Genomic DNA, 20192 nt, shown 5'->3' with positions numbered 1-20192 from the left:
GGGGGCTTCTTCACACAGAGAGTGGTGGGAGTGTGGAATGAGCTGCCAGTTGAAGTGGTAAATGCGGGCTCACTTTTAACATTTAAGAAAAACTTGGATAGGTACATGGATGAGAGGTGTATGGAGGGATATGGGCCAGGTACAGGTCAGTGGGACTAGGCAGGAAAATGGTTCGGCACACCCAAGAAAGGCCATAAGGCCTGTTTCTGTGCTGTAATGTTCTATGGTTCTACAGCGGACCAGACTTGATGGGCTAATTGGTCTAATTCTGTTCCTACGTCCTGTGGAGATTAGAAGGAATTTCTTTAGTCAGAGGTTAGTGAATCAGTGGAATTCATTTCCTAATACGACTGTAGACACCAAATCATTAGATATATTTAAAGCGGAGGTTGATATGTTCTTGATCTGTAAAGGCATTATGGGTTATGTGGAGAAGACTGGAGAATGGGATTAAGAGGGAAAATAAATCAGCCATGATGGAATGGCACAGCAGACTCAATAGGCTGAATGGCCTAATTCTGCCCATGTCTTATCACCTTATGACTGTAAGCGGGTCAGATACACATTACACTCAGTTTTAATACTGATTATCCCACCTTTAAACACTGTTCTCAAACTGAAGTTCCACCATTCCAACCACTACAAACACGCAAAGGAACTCAAGCCATTACCTTTCTGCAGATCTTCTCTCAATGACTTCACCTGCAGAAGAAGAGGGCTGCAAAGAGAGATCACAAGAGTATTGAGCAACAAGCAGAGAAGGAAGAAGGGTGTCAAATGTGGACCCCCCCCCCCCCCAAAAGACATATCACACTGTGGAAATTGTAGACTGTACAATATCAGATTCAGTTTCATTTAACCTCCCCTGCCCCCTCCAGGGTCCCTGGCCTTGCCCTCCCAAGGCTATATGTACGATACAATATCACATGTTCCCGCAGCAGACCCCAAAAACCAAATCAATCCCAGCACCTACCACATGATTGCAATTGAGCAAAATGCACCAGCAATGCAATATCTGCAAATTACTGCAATTAATAAAAGTAACTGCAACTTTTCTCCAATCTGGTCCTCATCATCCTCAATTCTGTCAACATTCAGAAATTCATCTCACAGTCTGCAGGCCAAGTTAAAGGAAGTAAATTTTTAAACTGAAATGTTTCTCCAGCAAAAATGTGTTTTGAACGTGCAGCCTCTGTTGTGAGGCAGGATATACAGCAACCAGTTTCAACACAAGCCCCCACTAATATAATCCCTACAAAATCTCCCAGTGACATTGGCTAAGGGAGAAGTGTTTACCAGCAGATGACATCAGGAATGAGGACTCAGTGACTTCCTCAGACAGAAATTTTGGAGATTTTAATGCAGCCTGACTCCTATTTCAGTGAGATTATGAAGTCTCCCACTTTAACAAGTTTCACAAATGATCCCTGTTGACCCAGCATTCCCTGAATCTGCAACCTTCATCACCAAAAAAGGACACAGGCAGCAGCCACATGAAAACACAACCGCCGCACCGCCATCTGCAGACTGCCATACCGCCATGCATCTCATGGATGCCAAAACTAAATCTGGAACACCTTCCTCAAGAGCACCAACAGATGAAGAGGCAGTTCGCCACCACAGGCAATTTGGCAGGCCAATAAATGCTGCCCTTGTCAGCACTGCTCACATCTCAACAAATTAACTCTTTAAACCATTTAACAGTTCTTTAAAATGGTACCAACCTGTATTCATCATTGACATATGCAATCTCCACAATGTCACCAAGTCTCACCTGGGGGAAGACTTTGGGGTTCACCATCAGTTCATAGTCTACAAGAAACAGAAAGACAACATAAGACAATAAGACATAGGAGCAGAATTAGGCCATCTGGCCCACCAAGTCTGCTCCGCCATTCAATCATGGCTGATCATATTTTTCTATCTCCTCCTCAACCCCAGTTCCCGGCCTTCTCCCTGTAACCTTTCATACCTCCACAGCTGCACATTGCAAAAATTTCCACAAATTCACCAGCCTTTGGCTAAAGAAATTTCTCTGGATCTCTGTTTTGAAAGAGCGCCCCTCTATCCTGAAGCTATGCCCTCTTGTCCTAGACTCTCCCACCATGGGAAACATCCTTTCCATCTGTCTAGGCCTTTCAACATTCGAAAGGTTTCAATGACATCCCCCCCTCATTCTTCTGATTTCCAGTGAGTACAGACCCAGAGCCATCAAACATTCCTCATATGATAACCCTTTCATTCCTGGAATCATCCTTGTGAACCTCCTCTGGACCCACTCCAATACTAGCACATCTTTTCTAAGATGAGGGGCCCAAAACTGTTCACAGTACTCAAGGTGAGGCCTCACCAGCGCCTTATAAAGCCTCGGTATCACATCCCTGCTCTTGTACTCCAGACCTCTTGAAATGGATGCTAACATGGCATTTGCCTTCCTCACTACCAACTCAAACTGCAAGTTAACCTTCAGGGTGTTCTGCGCAAGGACTCCCAAGCCCCACTGCATCACAGATTCCTGGATTTTCTCCCCATTTAGAAAATAGTCCACACATTTATTTCTACTACCAAAGTGCATGACCATGCATTTTCCACCATTGTATTTCATTTGCCACTTTCTTGCCCATTCTCCTAATCTGTCTAAGTCCTTCTGCATCCTACCTGTTTCCTCAACATTATCTGCCCCTCCACCAATCTTCATATCATCTGCAATCTTGGCAATAAAGCCATCTATTCCATCATCTAAACCATTGATATACAGCATAAAAAGAAGTGGTCCCAACACCAACCCCTCAGAACACCACAAGTCACTGGCAGCCAACCAGAAAAGGATCCATTTATTCCCACTCGCTGCCTCCTACCAATCAGCCAATAGAACATAGAATAGTAATGCACAGTACAGGCCCTTCGGCCCACAATGTTGTGCCAACACTTAAACCCTGCCTCCCATATATCCCCCCCCCCCACTTTAAATTCCTCCATATACCTGTCTAGTAGTCTCTTAAACTTCAGTAGTGTATCTGCCTCCACCACTGCCTCAGGCAGTGCACTCCATGCACTAACCACTCTCTGAGTAAAAAACAGTCCTCTAATATCCCCCTTGAACTTTCCACCCCTTACCTTAAAGTCATGTCCTGTTGTATTGAGCAGTGGTGCCCTGGGGAAGAGGTGCAAGCTATCCACTCTATCTATTCCTCTTAATATCTTGTATATCTCTATCATGTCTCCTCTCATCCTCCTTCTCTCCAAAGTGTAAAGCCCTAGCTCCCTTAATCTCTGATCATAATGCATACTCTCTAAACCAGGCAGCATCCTGGTAAATCTCCTCTGTACCCTTTCCAATGCTTTCACATCCTTCCTATAGTGAGGCGACCAGAACTGGATACAGTACTCCAAGTGTGGCCTAACTAAGTTTTATAGAGCTGCATCATTACATCGCATCTCTTAAACTCTATCCCTCGACTTATGAAAGCTTTCTTAACTACCCTATCTACCTGTGAGAAAACTTCCAGGGATCTGTGGACATGTACCTCCAGATCCCTCTGCTCCTCCACACCACCAAGTATCCTGCCATTTACTTTGTACTCTTCCTTGGAGTTTGTCCTTCCAAAGTGTACCACCTCACACTTCTCCGGGTTGAACTCCATCTGCCACTTCTCAGCCCACTTCTGCATTCTATCAACGTCTCTCTGCAATCTTCGACAATCCTCTACACTACCTACAACACCACCAACCTTTGTGTCATCTGCAAACTTGCCAACCCACCCTTCTACCCCCACATTCAGGTCGTTAATAAAAATCACAAGAAGTAGAGGTCCCAGAACCGACCCTTGTGGGACACCACTAGTCACAACCATGTTAATACTCTATGTTATAATAATACTAACCATGTTAGTAACTTTCATGTAATACCATGGGCTCTTAACTTGGTAAGCATGTATGGCACCTTGTCAAAGGCCTTCTGAAAGTCCAATACACAACCTCCACTGCATCCCCTTTATCTATCCTACTTGTAATCTCCTTAAAGAATTCCAACATGTTCATCAGGCAGGATTTTCCCTGAAGGAAACCACGCTGACTTTGTCCTATCTTGTCCTGTGTCACCATGTACTCCATCACCTCATCCTTAACAATTGACTAACATCTTCCCAACCACTGAGGTCAGTCTAACTGGTCTATAACTTCCTTTCTGTTGCCTTCCTCCTTTCTTAAAGAGTGGAGTAACATTTGTAATTTTTCAGTCCTCTGGCACCATGCCAGAGTCCAATGATTTTTGAAAGATCATTTCTAATGCTGCCACAATCTCTAACACTACATCTTTCAGAACCCTAGGGTGCAGTTGCTCTGGTCTGTGTGACTTAAGTACTTTTAAGTCTTCCAGATTTTTCAGCACCTTTTCTCTTGTAACAGCAACTGCACCAACTTTTCTTCCTTCACACACAACAGCAGGCAAACTGCTAGTGTCTTCCATAATGGAGATTGACGCAAAATACTCACTTAGTTCATCAGCCATCTTCTTGTTCCCCATTATTATTCCTCCTGCCTCATTCGCTAGCAGTCCTATATCCACTCTCATTTCTCTTTTATTTTCAACATACTTTAAAAGACTTTTACTATCCACTTTGATATTATTTGCTAGCTTGCTTTCAAATCTCATCTTTTCCCTTCTAATGATTTTTCAGTTGCTTTCTGTAGGTTTTTAAAACTAATTTGCCGTATACCCTTGTGCTTTTACAATAGCCTTAACTTCCCTTGTCAGCCATGGCTGTACTATTTTACCATTTAAATATTTCTTCATTTTTGGAATACACATGTCCTGCACCTTCCTCACTTTTCCCAAAAAAGCACGCCAACATGAAAAAAGTCACCTGTCCATTCAGCACACTTTTCCCACACGCAGCAAACAATCATCTCACACATTTAATTATTTGTTTGGAGAGAAATAGTTCTGTAACTATCTCCTGACATGAACCCTGGCCCACAACTACCACCACTCCCCATCTTTTCTCAAATGCCAAAAGGTAAGCAAAATGGCTCGATTCCATTTCACTGTGATGTTATCCAACTTTCAAACTGTGACTTTATTTGCATTTAGCAAAGTAAAAGAGACGAAAAGAAAATCACTCATCACCTTAGAGGAATTGAACAGATAAAGCTGAATGGTGAGAGTCTCGACAGTGAAATTTTCTTGTGGCATTCATCCCTTCATCTGAACATGTATCAGACGTGGCTGTGAGTTATGCCAGGTAAGGAACCATGTATTCTAAAGTAAGTGGAGACTGGAAATTGCACTCACACTATCCTTGGGATTATGTGTGCTTCAAGTTTTAGAGTTTATTTTGATATAGAGTCAGAGGTAACGAAGAAGCAGTATCACTGGGAGCAGTGTAGGTGGCTAAACTACATTGTCAGCTTTGCAAAGTAAAGAGTTCTGGTGTTGTCAGCAATTACCAGCAGGGTCCACCGAGCTATCTGATAGGATTGGTAGCCCGGCAGATTGGTGACAGTACACAGAGTGCTAACCAGTGGGGTCCATAGGGCAATAACAGGGAATGAAAAACAAAGCCAAGGGTCTGGAGGGGGCACACGAACATGTGTTCCTAGCCTAAGTCAGTGCCCCGAATACCCATCTTTTTCACACTTCCTCCTTCTCGACTCCAAACGCTCCTCTCAGATCTATATCCTTTCCTCGGCCTCTGTCCCGTTCTCCATCCCCACCCGGTCAGCCCCTCCTGATCACTCTTACCCTCCCCCCTTCTTCCCCCTCTTGCATTGCAATCCCAATCAACTCCATTCTCACCACTGCCTCCGAACCCCTTTTTGTGAATCCACAGTTTGTAGACCCTGTTGGTTCTCATTCTGGCAGCGGGCTAGCGCGGAAAGCCGAGGCCACCGCAGCCTGTATCACTCCGGAGGTCTGTTCAGGGGCACCAATAGTACGGCATCCAACAGTTTCCGGGCAAAATGGTTCCGGCCGCCGGCTCTCCCTCACGTGATTCAAATCCATTCTCCTTCACGTGACCCGGAGATGGCGCCGGCGGCTCAGGGAGACTTCCGGCCGGCAGGAGGAGTCTTTGTACCGGTAATCGAATTTCCCAATCCCTTCTCTGTGCTTTGGGAGAGTTATAACCACTGTTGTATTCATTGGAATAACATGGTGCCGTAACAACTACCTTTCCCTCGACGTCAGAAATGCAAAAGAGTTATCTATATCAACATTGCTGAAGATTAGACGGTTGACAGCCTGTTGAGTGAACATGACCAATAGCCTGTCCTAGTCCAACCATAAAGACATCACAGTCAAGAAAGCGCGAAATGAGACAGCCAAGAATAACGGGCAGTAAGTTGTTCTACCTTAATGCACTGTGTATTGATCTGATCTGTATCAACAGTATGTAAGACAAGTTTTTCACTGTACCTTGGTGCATGTGGCTACAATAAACCAATTCCAACAAGTCTACAGCAAATTCCTGATGGATGAGGCTCAAATGTCGCTCTAAGACCACCTCAGCTAGGACACTTCACTACTGGTGAGCATTAACTACTTGTAACCCAACAGAAACATGCCAAGACGGATCAGGTAGAATATCTGATGCTAGGTCATATAAGTAGGTTTTTGCAAATAAAGCGATGTGAGGCACTTCATGTTTCAGAAAACTGTAGCAATTAATTTATTGAACACCAAAAAAATGAGCACCAACTACACTAAAAACCTAACTAACTCATCATGTCAGACCAGCCTTTTAAAGTGAAACACAAACCCAATGTCGGTGATTGTGAATTATGTATATTTCCACCAATTAGGTCACCTGACATAGCAACCCCACCCAGAATTCACTAAAGCCAGCATTGTGAGCCGTTCCAGAGCTCAGACAAGTCGCCCGGCTCAGATCCTGTGCTCCATGGGTGGATGCCTCTGGCTCGTCCGGAAGTTTGTTGATCATGCCAACACTCAATTGTCTGGAAAACTTAAGGAGTGGGGAAACCACTCGCATGGTCATGTCGTGACACCAGGGGCATGGTAGCGGAATCCTCCAAATCCTGGTGAGCTGGTTTAAGGTGATCAACTGAAATACATTCAGTTTTACCCCACTTATCTGTATTAAAAGTCTTCTGTCCCTGTTCCAGAATGGGCCAACATAAGGGGGTCTAAGGGGATGTCCGTGTGCATCATGGCAGACGAAAACGAACGAGGCAGAGCGTGGGTCAACAGGAATCCAGGAGTTCTGTACACCATGGTGGGAAGTAGGAATCAGTGAAAAGGAATTGAATTTATTGAGGAGGGCAGAATGCTGTTTAGAGGCCGACCAGGTGGCCTTAGCATCAAGAATGAAATCACCTGGCACTTGCAATGGCTGTCCATATACAAACTCAGTTATGGCTAACTGCAGGTCCTCTTTTGGTGTTGTTCTGAGCCCCAGCAGGACCCGTGGGAGATGATCATGCCACCACTCATCTGTCAGGGAAGCTCTCAGAGCAGCCTTTAAGGTGCAGTGAAACCGTTCATATAGGCCATTGGACTGTGGGTGATACGTCGTGGTGTGATGTAGCATTACGCCGATGTTCTGTCCATCACAGACCAGAGGCCTGAAATGAATGACTGCAGTCAGAGGAAATATCAGGTGGGGTGCCAAACTGAGCCACCCAGGTGCTGATGATCGCCCAAGCCACATCTGTGGCATTCGTCAATGCTAGGGCCCATCTGGGGGTACCGTCTCTATGGTAAGGAGGTGTGTGAAACCACGGGGTGGAGGGGTAGAGAGGATCAACAAGATGCACATTGACACGGTTAAACCGTCGCTTGGGACCTCAAAAGGTGCCAATGGCACCTGAACATGATGGTTAGCTTTTGCCTGCTGGCGCTCCAATCTTGCATGTCCTTTCTGAGGCCGTGCCAAACAAACTTCAGTGCAACCCGTTTCTGTGAGGCCTTCCAGCCCAGGTGCAAGAGGCCAGGTATGGAGTTCAAAACAGTCCACCTCCAGTTTGCGGGCACTATGGGGTGAGGGCAACCAGTTGAGACTTCGCACAGGAGAGAAGCCCCAGCTTTCCTGAAATTAATGTCAGCTAGCTGAGGCCTGTGACTACTGTTTGGTAAGCCTGAACCTCTCGGTCAGTTACATGGTTAGCTGCCATGCTGGCATAGTCAACCCCCTTGTGTATGGCCTCAAAATCTGGCCATGAGAGGCAATCCATCATGGTATTATTTTTCCCCTTGTTTTATATCTGTTGTGAACTCTGATACGTAGGCCAGGTGGTGTTGCTGCCGTGCAGACCAAGAGTCTGATATTTTGGCCATCGTGTGCACGAGGGGTTTGTGAAATGGCCACCTTCTAAAAGAAAATGAAAATGGCAGACAGCCAGGAAGGAACCAAGAAGCTCACGGTCAAACGTACTGTACTGCCTTTCGGGGGAAGGGAGCTGCTGGGCTGCTGGCTGAAAACAGCGAGCGGTTGTCACACACCTCCAACCAACCATTCGAGCACAGCATCCACAGCATGGTCTGAAGCATCAGTAGTAATGGCTATGGGTGTCAGTAGTGTCGTGTTAGAAAGAGCTTGCTTGGTGTCATCAAATGACCTGGTCATGTCCGCTGACCAGTCAAGCACTTGATTCGGGGTGTAGCCTTTAAGCACACTCACAGGGTAAGCATAAGTTCAGGAGCTCATGGAATGAAGTGGTGATAGAAATTCACCACACGTAAAAACTCCTGTTGTTTTTGTGTAGTGTTGGCTGGTGGGAAATCCATAATAGTGGCAACCTTTGATGGGAGAGGCTTCACACCTGCAGAAATGCGATAGCTGAGGAAGTCAATGGTTGACAACCCAACTGGCATTTAGCAGGGTTAATAATCAATCCGTGTTGACTTAAGCACTCGAAAAATGTGCGGAGATGAGAAACGTTCCATCAGCCATTGGAAAGTCTGTGCTGCATTTTTCAGCCCAAACGGCATGTGCAGAAACTCAAAGAGGCCCAATGGAGTTATCACAGTTGTTTTAGGAATGTCCTCCAAGCACACAGGAACCTGTTGGTAGTCCCTAACTAAACTGACTTTGGAAAAAATTGACTTTCCATCTAAATGTGTTGAAAAGTCTTGGATGTATGTGACCAGGTAATGATCGGGGGTGGTGGCCTCATTAAGGCATCAGTAATCTCCACATGGGTAGCAACCACTATCAGACTTCGGGACCATATAGAGGGTGAAACCCAGGGCTATTCGACTGGCGCACAATGCCAAGTCTTTCCATGTTGGCAAACTCAGCCTTCACGATTGCCAGCTTTTTGGGTCCAGTCTATGCGCATGGGCATTGGACTGGTGAGTCATTTGTGGGAATATGACTGTAGTGGAGAATGTGGGTTTGATGAAGTTTGGGAATTCGCTCAGCAGTCGAGTAAGCTCACATGCAGTGGTGCATGCGTTTGACAGAGTTGTTACGGGGAACTTACTGGGGGAGCAGGGTAACAACCCAAAGTCCTTGACATCAGCTCTTGAAATTGACTAACAGTCCTTAGGCACACAGGAAATCTGCAGCAAGCAGAGGTCTGGCCACTTCAGCCACGATGAAGTCCCATATGTAGCGTTGACCACTGAAGCAGAATGTCAGCTGTTGTGTCTGGATCCTACTGCAGCTGCCGCCGTTGGCAGCCTCCAGTGAGGTTTCATCACTCTTTGCCGTCTCATCATAGGCAATACTGGTAGCACACTCACTTGAGCATCCGTAGCACACAAGAAACGTCCCCTGAAAGGGTGTCAGTCATGATCCTGGCAGCTGAAACCCATGGTGTTCACAGACTTCTGATGTCCTAGCATTCATACCAAAGCGAGCGTGGTAAAAGCACAGGCCCAACATTGTCTATTTCACAGGTGCAGGTGTCCTTATGTTGGGGGCCTTGCTGACCAGGCTCATTAAGGTAGAGAAAGGAGGAATGATGCACCACTGCCTAGCTGAGTGTAGCCTATCAGCCGTTTTATCAAGCTACCTATAGTCCTTCATGGGTGCCTTAGTGAGGGCTATATGAACTGGATCAGGCATTTGCTGCACGAAGAGTTCTTTAAAAATGAAACAAGGATGGTAATTTTCCAGGAGAGACAGCATGTGGCCCATTAGCTTTGACAATTTAGCATTGCCGAGACTGGGTAAGGAGAAGAACTGTTTGGCGTGCTCAGACTCTTGATAGTTCAAAACTCTGTATGAAGTGAGTTTTTAGTGATCGGTATTTATTGTGTTCAGACAGATTCACGCTCTGATTGCCGTGAAAATGCTGAGCGACGCTATCAAGTAGAAATACTTGGTGTTGGCGGAGATTTCTCGAAGCACGAATTGATCCTCCACTTGTATGAATCAAGCAATGCCATTTTGTTCCCAAAACTCCAGCAGTTTCAAAGCAAAAGCGTTGGTCGACATGTTCAATAACTCTGGAATCATCCTAGATCACTAAGGTCACCAATGTAGGTTTTTGCAAATAAAATTAAATGAGCCATAGCAACCCATTTATTTAACCAAAAACTGAACACAAAGTGCACTAAAAAATACATTATGTAATTACCCCATCACGTCAGACCAATCCCTTAAAGTGAAACCCCAACTCAATGTCGGTGGTTGTGAATTACGTACATTTCTCCCAATTACATTGTTCTAGTTTGTCTACGGGTAGGCTGGTAGAATGAACAGACAAGTAACACATGAAATTTAAATAAGGTAATCTGTAAAGTGGTATTTTTGACAGAAGAAACAACTAGAAACAAAATAGGTTAAATTTCTCTGTCCTATAGAGTGCAGGGATTCAGAGGGACTGAGAGCAACAGTTCATTTTGTAGTAAAGCCTATAAGATCATGTATATCATAAATAAAGTGCAGAATATGACAACAGAGAGGTTATATTGAAATGTTGTAAAACTTGAAATGGTGTGGTGAACTACATATACCTGTCTGGACACGCCCCCTGCTGACTGCTCCTGTGGCTCCTCCCACAGACCCCGGTATAAAGGCGATTGAGGTCTGAGCCCGGCCTCTCTGTCTCCAGGATGTAGTATGGTGGTCAACCACTGCTTGTTCCTTCTTCCAGTCAATAAAAGCCGATATCTCGCCTTTATGTCTCAGAGAGAGTTATTGATGGTGCATCAAATGGACACAAGAGGAGTCCAGCAAAGACAAGTAACACACAAAATGCCGGAGGGACCTGATGAAGGATCTCAGCCCAAAACATTGACTGTTTACTCTTTTCCATAGATGATGCCTGGCCTGCTGAGTTTTGTGTGTGTGGCTTTCCAGCATCTGCAGATTTTCTCTTGTTTGTTATTGAACTGAAGAGGTGCAACAAAGAAAAGGAATACACAACTAATGGGAGGGTATCAAGCGGTATGGTGAGGCAGAAGAAACTTGGGGTGTTTATCCGCAGATCAAGAAAATACTTTAAAAGGCAAGCATTTGCAAACTAATGTTTTAAACATATGACACTTGAGGTAATATCAGACCTGTAGACTTTTCCAAAGATGCTGCCTGGCCTGCTGAGTTCCTCCAGCATTTTCTGTGTTGCTTGGATTTCCAGCATCTGCAGATTTTCTCTTACAAGTCAAGCAAAGAATTTTGATCAGGGTACTTCTTAGTCATGCAGAGTGACTGTGGTTTCTCCCTTGCCATCAGGAAGGCAAAGCAAGAGTACTCACAGAAAATAAACAGACACATTTTTAACACCAGGTACACACAGCACATGTGGCAAGGTATTAATCTTTAACAGATTACAAGTCCACGCTGCACATCAATGACAGATACACCTCCCTTCCTGATAGGCTGAAGGCCTTTGATACAATAAATGATATGATATTGAGGAAAGCCCCTTCTCCCCAAGCCACACGCACCCTTTCTGGCTGCAGCCAAGGTGATGAAGATCCTAGCCAGGTTAAACCCTGCAAGTTTCAAGGCAGCCACTGTCATTCCAGTGCTCAAGAAAACAATGGTAACTGGCCAAACTGAGTACCACCCGGTGTCATTGTCCTCAACAATCACAAAATGCTTTGAGTGCCTGGTAATGGATCATATAAAATCCCACCTTCCATCCACACATTCCCTTTCCAGCTTGCTTACCACTCAAACTGGTCCACTGAGGATGCCACAGCCTCAGCCATCCACTCCATCTTGTCCCACCTTGAAAATTATGCCTCGTGTGTAGATATTGCTCATCGACTTCAGCTCAGTGTTTTAACAATCATCCCTCAGAGGTTGGTAGGTAAACTGACTTCATTGGGACTCAACACCTCTCTTTGTAACTGGATCTTGGACTTCTTGATGTAAAGACCCCAGTCAGTCCAAGTTGGCAGCAACATCTCAAGCTCCATCACGCTGAGCACTGGTGTTCCCAGGGCTGTGTGCTCAGTCCGCTGCTGTTCACACTGCTGACTCATGACTGCACTAGCAGATTCAACTCAAATGGTATCATTAAGTTCGCTAATGACAAAATAGTGGTTGGCCTCATCAACAACAATGATGGCATACAGAGAGGAAGTTGAGAGGCTTTGTCAAATGGTGTGAGAACAACAACCCCAGTCTCAACATAGACAAGACAGAAGAGATGGTTGAGGACTTGAAGAACACGCAGGTCGACCACACTCCATTGCACCTCAATGGCTCTGCAGTGGAGAGAGTATATAGCAGAAGGTCCCTTAGTGTGCATATAATGGACAATCTAACACAGACCCACAACATCTCACTATTCAAGAAGGCAGAAGAGTGTCTACACTTCCTGAGGAGATTGAGACGTGCAAGCCACCCTGCCCTAATCTAACAACTTTCGACAGAAGCACCATTGAGAGTGCCCTGTCCGGTGTGGTACAGAAGCTGGAAGACCCTAACGAGGATAGTAAAAACTGCCACGAGGTTCACAAGGGTCACCCTCCCCCATATTTGTGACTTTTACCGGAAGTGCTGTGTGTGAAGGGCCAGAGGCATTGTTGAGGATCTCAGCCACCCATTCCACAATCTCATTGATCCACTGCTGTCAGGAAGGAAGTACAGGAACATCAGGACAAGGACTGCCAGGCTGGGTAACAGCTTGTTCCCTCAGGCTGCGAGACTAATAAATTCCCTGCCACCACCAAGTCTCGTCACTAGCACATTGAGCTGTTTACTGTTCACCTGTGTTGTGCACTTCAGATGCATTTGAATTATTTTTTATTAACTGTTTTTGTAGTAATACTTTGTTTTACTCTATGTGCTGTGTATGATATATGTATGATGGGTGTACTGTGGTCCAGAGGAACACTGTTCGTTTGGGTGTATATATCTACAGTCAGATGACAAACTTGATCTTGAATTGCCCCAGGCAGTTAATCTTATCAACCATTCTAGTTAGCTCCCCACCCCCATCTCCTACCCCTGTCACTACCCCATCTATTACCCCTGCCACTTCCCCACCCCTTAACTATTACCCCTGTCACTTTCACCCCATCCACTACCTGCACCCCCCTCATCTATTACCCCTGTCACTCCCCACCCCATCTGTTACCCCTGTCAACCCACCCCCATATAATACACCTGTTACTCCCCACCCCATCTATTACCCCTCTCGCTCACCCACTCCCACATACAATACCCCTGTCAGACTCCACCACCATCTATTACCCCGTCATCACCCTACCCCCATCTACTACAACCGTCATTCCCCAATCTATTACCCCTGCCACTTCCCCACACCTCAACTATTACCCCTGCCACTCACCCCATCTATTACCCCTGACATTCCCACCCCCATTTAATATACATCTGTCTCCCCACCCCCCATCTATTACCCCTGTCGACCCACCCCCATCTATTACCCCGGTCTACCCACTCCCATCTATTACCCATCATCCCACCTCTATCTATTACCCCTGTCACCCCCACCCCATCTATTACCCCAGCCAACCCACCCAATCTATTACCACATCACTCCCACCCGATCATTACCCCTGTCATCCCAACCCACATCTATTACACCTGTCACACCCACACTTATCTATTACCCTTGACACCCCATCACGATTTATTATCCTGTCACTCCCCCATCCCCATCAATTATCCCTGTCAACCCTCCTGTCTTTTACACATGTCACCCTTCATCTATTACCCCAGTAACGCCTCACTCACCCCATCTATTACCCCATTCACTCCCCACACCCAATCTGTTTCCCCTATAACCCCCCACCCCATCAATAACCTTTCACTCCCGGAGATCAGTCCATCCATCCCATATTCCTAGAGCGCAATCGTACAGAAATAGATCCATCAGCCCATCCTTCCATTCCATTGTCATCATAGTCACAGGCCACTACAGCACAGAAACAGGGCCATAAACCCATCTATCCATCCAATTGTCAGATAGCCCAACAGCACAGGAACAGGTCCATCAGCTCATCCATCCATCCAATTGTCAGATAGCCCAACAGCACAGGAACAGGTCCATCAGCCCATCCATCCATCCCAATGCAACAGAGCACTACACAGTTACTGGTCCATCAGCCCATCCATCCATCCCCCTGCAACAGAGCACTACACAGTTACTGGTCCATCAGCCCATCCATCCATCCCACTGCAACAGAGCACTACACAGTTACTGGTCCATCAGCCCATTCATTCATCCCACTGCAACAGAGCACTACACAGTTACTGGTCCATCAGCTCATCCATCCATCCCACTGCAACAGAGCACTACACAGTTACTGGTCCATCAGCTCATCCATCCATCCCACTGCAACAGAGCACTACACAGTTACTGGTCCACCAGCTCATCCATCCATCCCACTGCAACAGAGCACTACACAGTTACTGGTCCATAAGCCATCCATCCATCCCATTGTGGTATTAGTCATGGAGCACTACAGCATAAAAACAGAGCCATCAGTCCATCCACAAATCCCATCATCATAGAACACAACTGCGCAGCAACAGGTAGATCAGTCCATCCATAGAAAAAAACCTAGAAAACCTACAGCACAATACAGGCCCTTCGGCCCATAAAGTTGTGCCGAACATGTCCCTACCTCAGAATTTACTAGGCTTACATATAGCCCTCTATTTTACTAAGCTCCATGTACCTATTTAAAAGCCTCTTAAAAGACCCTATCGTATCTGCCTCCACCACCATTGCCGGCAGCCCATTCCATGCACTCACCACTCTCTGAGTAAAAAACTTACCCCTGACATCTCCTCTGTGCCTACTCCCCAGCACCTTAAACCTGTGTCCTCTTGTGGCAACCATTTCAGCCCTGGGAAAAAGCCTCTGACTACCCACACGATCAATGCCTCTCATCATCTTATACATCTCTATCAGGTCACCTCTCATCCTCTGTTGATCCAAGGATAAAAGGCCGAGCTCACTCAGCCTATTCTCATAAGGCATGCCCCCAATCCAGGCAACATCCTTGTAAATCTCCTCTGCACCCTTTCTATGGTTTCCACATCCTTCCTGTAGTGAGGCGACCAGAACTGAGCACAGTACTCCAAGTGGGGTCTGACCAGGGTCCTATATAGCTGCAACATTACCTCTCCACTCCTAAATTCAATTCCGCGATTGATGAAGGCCAATACACCAAACACCTTCTTAACCACAGAGTCAATTTGCGCAGCTGCTTTGAGCGTCCCATGGACTCGGACCCCAAGATCCCTCTGATCCTCTACACTGCCAAGAGTCTTACCATTAATACTATATTCTGCCCTCATATTTGACCTAAAAAATGAGCCTCTTCACATTTATCTGGGTTGAACACTTCTCAACCCAGTTTTGCATCCTATCAATGTCCCATTGTAACCCCTGACTGCCCTCCACACTATCCACAACACCTCCAACCTTTGTGTCAACAGTAAATTTACTAACCCATCCCTCCACTTCTTCATCCGGGTCACTTATAAAAATCACAAAGAGTAAGGGTCCCAGAACAGATCCCTAACAGATCCACTGGTGACCAACCTCCATGCAGAATATGACCTGTCTACAACCACACTTTGCCTTCTGTGGGCAAACCAGTTCTGGATCCACAAAGCAACGTCCCCTTGGATCCCATGCCTCCTTACTTTCTCAATAAGCCTTGCATGGGGTACCTTATCAAATGCCTTGCTGAAATCCATATACACTACATTACTGCTTTTCCTTCATCAATGTGTTTAGTCACGTCCTCAAAAAATTCAGTTAGGCTCATACGACAGGACCTGCCCTTCACAAAGCCATGCTGACTTCTCCTGGTCATATTATACCTCTCCAAATGTTCATAAATTCTGCCTCTCAGGATCTTCTCCATCAACTTACCAACCACTGAGGTAAGACTCACTGGTCTATAATTTCCTGGGCTATCTCTACTCCCCTTCTTGAATAAAGGAACAACATCCACAACCCTCCAATCCTCCAGAACCTCTCCCATCCCCATTGATTATGCAAGGATCGTCGCCAGATGATCAGCAATCTCCTCCCTTGCCTCCCTCAGTAGCCTGGGGTACATTTCGTCTGGTCCCGGCGACTTATCCAACTTGATGCTTTTCAAAAGCTCCAGCATATCTTCTTTCTTAATAACTACATGCTCAAGCTTTTCAGTCTGCTGCAAGTCATCCATCCCGTAGTCATAGCGCTCTGCAGCATAACTACAGGTCCAATAGCCTATCCATCCATCCCACTGTCATAGTTTACTGCAGCACCAAAACAGGTCCATCAGCCCATTCATCCATCACATATTCATAGAACACTACAGCACAGAAACTTGTCCATCAACCCAATCATCCATCATATTGACATAGAGCACTACAGCATCAAAACAGGTCCATCAGCCCAACCATCCATCCCATTGTAATAACACACTACAGCGCAGAGCCAGGTCCAGCCCATTGACATTACCAATTCTAGCACAGAAACAGGTCCATCCTATTGCAGTATTCATCATGGAGCACTACAGCTTAGAAACAGGGCCATCAGTGCATCCATCCATCCCTTCATCATGGAACACTGCAGCACAGACACAGGTGTATCAGCCCACCATCCATCCCATTATCATAGTTCACTACAGCACAGAATCAGATCCATCAGCCTTACAATCCATCCCATAGTCATAGTTCACTGCAGCACAGAAACAGGTCTATCAGCCCATCTATCCATCCCAGTATCAAAGAGCACTACAACAGAGAAAAAGGTCCATCAGCCTCTCCATCCATCCAATTGTCATAGAGCACTACAGTACTGAATCAGGTCCATCAGCCCATCCAATCATCCCATTCACATAGAAAACTACCAAACTGAAACAGATCCATCAGTCCATCCATCCATCCCATAGTCACAGTGCTCTGCAGCTCACAAACCTGGTCCATCAATGCATCCATCCATCCCATTGTCACAGAGCACTACAGCACAGAAGCAGCTCATTCAGCCCTATCATACAACCCATTGTGATAGAAGTCTATTGCACAGGAATAGGTCCATGAGGCCATCCATCCCTCCCATTGCTGTATTCATCATGGAACACTACAGCAGAGAAACAGGTCCATCTATCCCATTATCAAAGAACAACACTGCACAGAAACTGGTCCATCAGCCCATCCATCCATTCCACTGTCATCAAACTCTATCACACAGAAACAGGTCCAACATCACATCCATCCATCCATCCGATTGTCATCGAACACTACAACACAGAACCAAGTCCATCAGTCCTTCCATCCATCCCATTGTCATAGAGCACTACAGCACTGAAACAGGTCCATCTGACCATCCCTTCATCTCATTGTCATTGAGAACTACCGCACAAGAATAGGTCCATCAGACAATCCATCCATCTCATTGCCCCAGATCACTACAACACAGAAGCAGGTCTATCGTCTATCATCAAACTGCCGTCATAGCTATGGAGCACTACAGATGCTGATCTGCCTCTCCATCAAAGGGCTTTAAGTTCAGACCCAGGGACTAGTTGTCAAACACAGTTTACTTAAAATTACATACTGTTTATTAGCAAGCTTGCATCTCAGTTGAACTACAGAGCCCCGCTCACAAAGCTTGGGAAAATCTGCAAATCGGAGCTAGAGGCTGAGAGTGAAGGAGTAAGGAATCTCAGAGAGAAGCCATTTTTTTTCACTGCTCTAGGAAAAGAGGCTGGACTGCGCAGGTGTGTGACATCAACCAGTAGAGCGCCAAAGGTCTAAAAAGGTGACTACCGTATCCAGCGGGCAGCATTGAGAGTGGACAGCAGAGTGAGAGGGAGCAGACTGGCATGGCTTTGGCTCAACAGGCAGAAGCAAGGGTAGGTTCCGGTAAGTTTTGTTTTGTTCGTTTAGAGTAGCGAGAATGCCAGGCAGGATGTTGGAATGCTCTTTTTGGGAGACCTCTGGTTTCCCTGAAAACGACACCTGCAAGAAGTGCATTCAGCTGCAGGTCTTAACAAACTGCGTTAGGGAACTGGAGCAGGAGCTGGATGACCTCCAGATCATTCGGGAGAATGAGGAGTTAATAGATAGTTGTTTCAGGGAGGTAGTTACGCCAAAGGAGCAGCGTACAGGTAATTGGGTTACCGTCAGGTGAGGGAAGGGGAAAGGGCAGGCAGAGCAGGGCTCCCCTGTGACCATTCCTCTCAACAGCAAGTATACCGACTTGGATACTATTGGGTTGGTGACTTACCTGGGACAAGCTGTGGCAGCCGGATCTCTGGCACTGAGTCTGGTTCTGCAGTGCAGAAGGGAGGGGGGAAGAAGAGGAGAGCAGTAGTGATAGGGGACTCGATAGTTAGAGGTACAAACAGGAGGTTCTGTGGTTGTGACAGAGACTCCCGGATGGTTTGTTGCCTCCCGGGTACCAGGGTCAGGGATGTCTCTGATCGTGTGCACAGCATTCTGAAGTGGGAGTGTGATCAGCCAGATGTCATGGAACATATCGGTACCAATGACATAGGTAGAAAGAGTCAGGAGGTCCTGCCGAGTGAATATAGAGAGCTTGGTAGGAACTTAAAAAGCAGGACCTCAAGGGTGGTAATCTCAGGATTGCCACCTTTGCCACGTGCCATTGAGGGTTAGAGTAGATGAACACGGGGCTGGCGGATGAACACATAGCTGAGGAACTGATGTAGGGGGCAAGGTTTCAGATTTCAGGATCATTGGGACCTCTTCTGGGGCAGGTGGGACCTGTACAAGAGAGATGGGTTACACCTGAACTACAGGGGGACCAATATCCTTGCAGGGAGGTTGTCAGTACTATTGGGGAGGGCTTAAACTAGATTTGCAGAGGATGGGAACCAAAGTGACAGAACAGATAGTGGAATACAGGCGAAAATAAATGATGTTAAAAATTCATACAAAATCACAAATAGAAGGTTTGTGTGTGGTGGTAATAATCTTCTGAGGTGTGTCTATTTCAATGCAAGGAGTATTGTGGGGAAGGCTGACGAGCTGAGGGTGTGTATTGATACAGGGAATTATGACATTGTAGCCATTAGTGAAACTTGACTATAGGAGGGGCAGGACTGGCAGCTTAATGTTCCAGGGTTCCGATGTTTCAGACATGATAGAGGGAGAGAGATGAATGGTGGCGGGGTGGCATTGCTAGTCAGGGAAAATGTTACAGCAGTGCTCAGGCAGGACAGATTAGAGGGCTTGTCTACCAAGGCCATATGGGTGGAACTGAGAAACAGGAAAGTTATGACTGCATTAATGGGGTTGTATTATAGACCACCGAATAGTCAGCGAGAATTGGAGCAGACCTGCAGAGAGATAGCAGACAACTGCAGGAAACAAAGTTGTGACAGTAGGGGATTTTAATTTTCCACATATTGATTGGGACTCCCATACTGTTAAAGGTCTAGATGGGTTAGAGTTTGTAAAATAAGTCCAGGAAAATATTCTAAATCAATATATAGAGGTACCAACTACAAAGGATGCAATATTAGATCTTCTATTAGGAAACAAGTTAGGACAGGTGACGGAAGTGTGTATAGGGGAACACTTTGGTTCCAGTGATCATAACACCATTAGTTTCAACTTGATCATGGATAAAGATAGATCTGGTCCTTGGGTTGAGGTTCTAAACTGGAAAAAGGCCAAATTTGAAGAAATGAGAAAGGATCTAAAAAGTGTGGATTGGGACAGGTTGTTCTCTGGCAAGGATGTGATTGGTAAGTGGGAGGCCTTCAAAGGAGAAATTTTGAGAGTGCAGAGTTTGTATGTTCCTGTCAGGATTAAAGGCAAAGTGAATAA

The 20192-nt window shown here is 46.0% G+C and overlaps 1 protein-coding gene across 6 annotated transcripts in view; it reads right to left on the bottom strand.

The window, feature by feature from the left end:
* depdc5 (DEP domain containing 5, GATOR1 subcomplex subunit) overlaps window positions 1-5941 on the bottom strand; it is a 267024-nt gene extending 261083 nt beyond the window's left edge. For all 6 annotated transcript variants that reach the window (XR_012100187.1, XM_073055636.1, XM_073055639.1 and 3 more), the window contains exons 1-3: window positions 5798-5941; window positions 1725-1812; window positions 672-718 (exon numbers count right to left, since the gene is read on the bottom strand). Coding sequence is in view for 5 of the 6 variants with exons in the window: in XM_073055636.1 (XP_072911737.1) it covers window positions 672-718; window positions 1725-1812; window positions 5798-5855 (193 nt within the window). In the remaining variant the exon portion in view is untranslated. The remainder of the gene's footprint in view (window positions 1-671; window positions 719-1724; window positions 1813-5797) is intronic.
* Between the last annotated feature and the right edge of the window lie 14251 nt (window positions 5942-20192).

Source organism: Hemitrygon akajei, chromosome 9 (assembly GCF_048418815.1).
Source record: "Hemitrygon akajei chromosome 9, sHemAka1.3, whole genome shotgun sequence".
Lineage (NCBI taxonomy): Eukaryota > Metazoa > Chordata > Chondrichthyes > Myliobatiformes > Dasyatidae > Hemitrygon > Hemitrygon akajei.
This window is presented reverse-complemented; position numbering and strand designations above follow the sequence as displayed.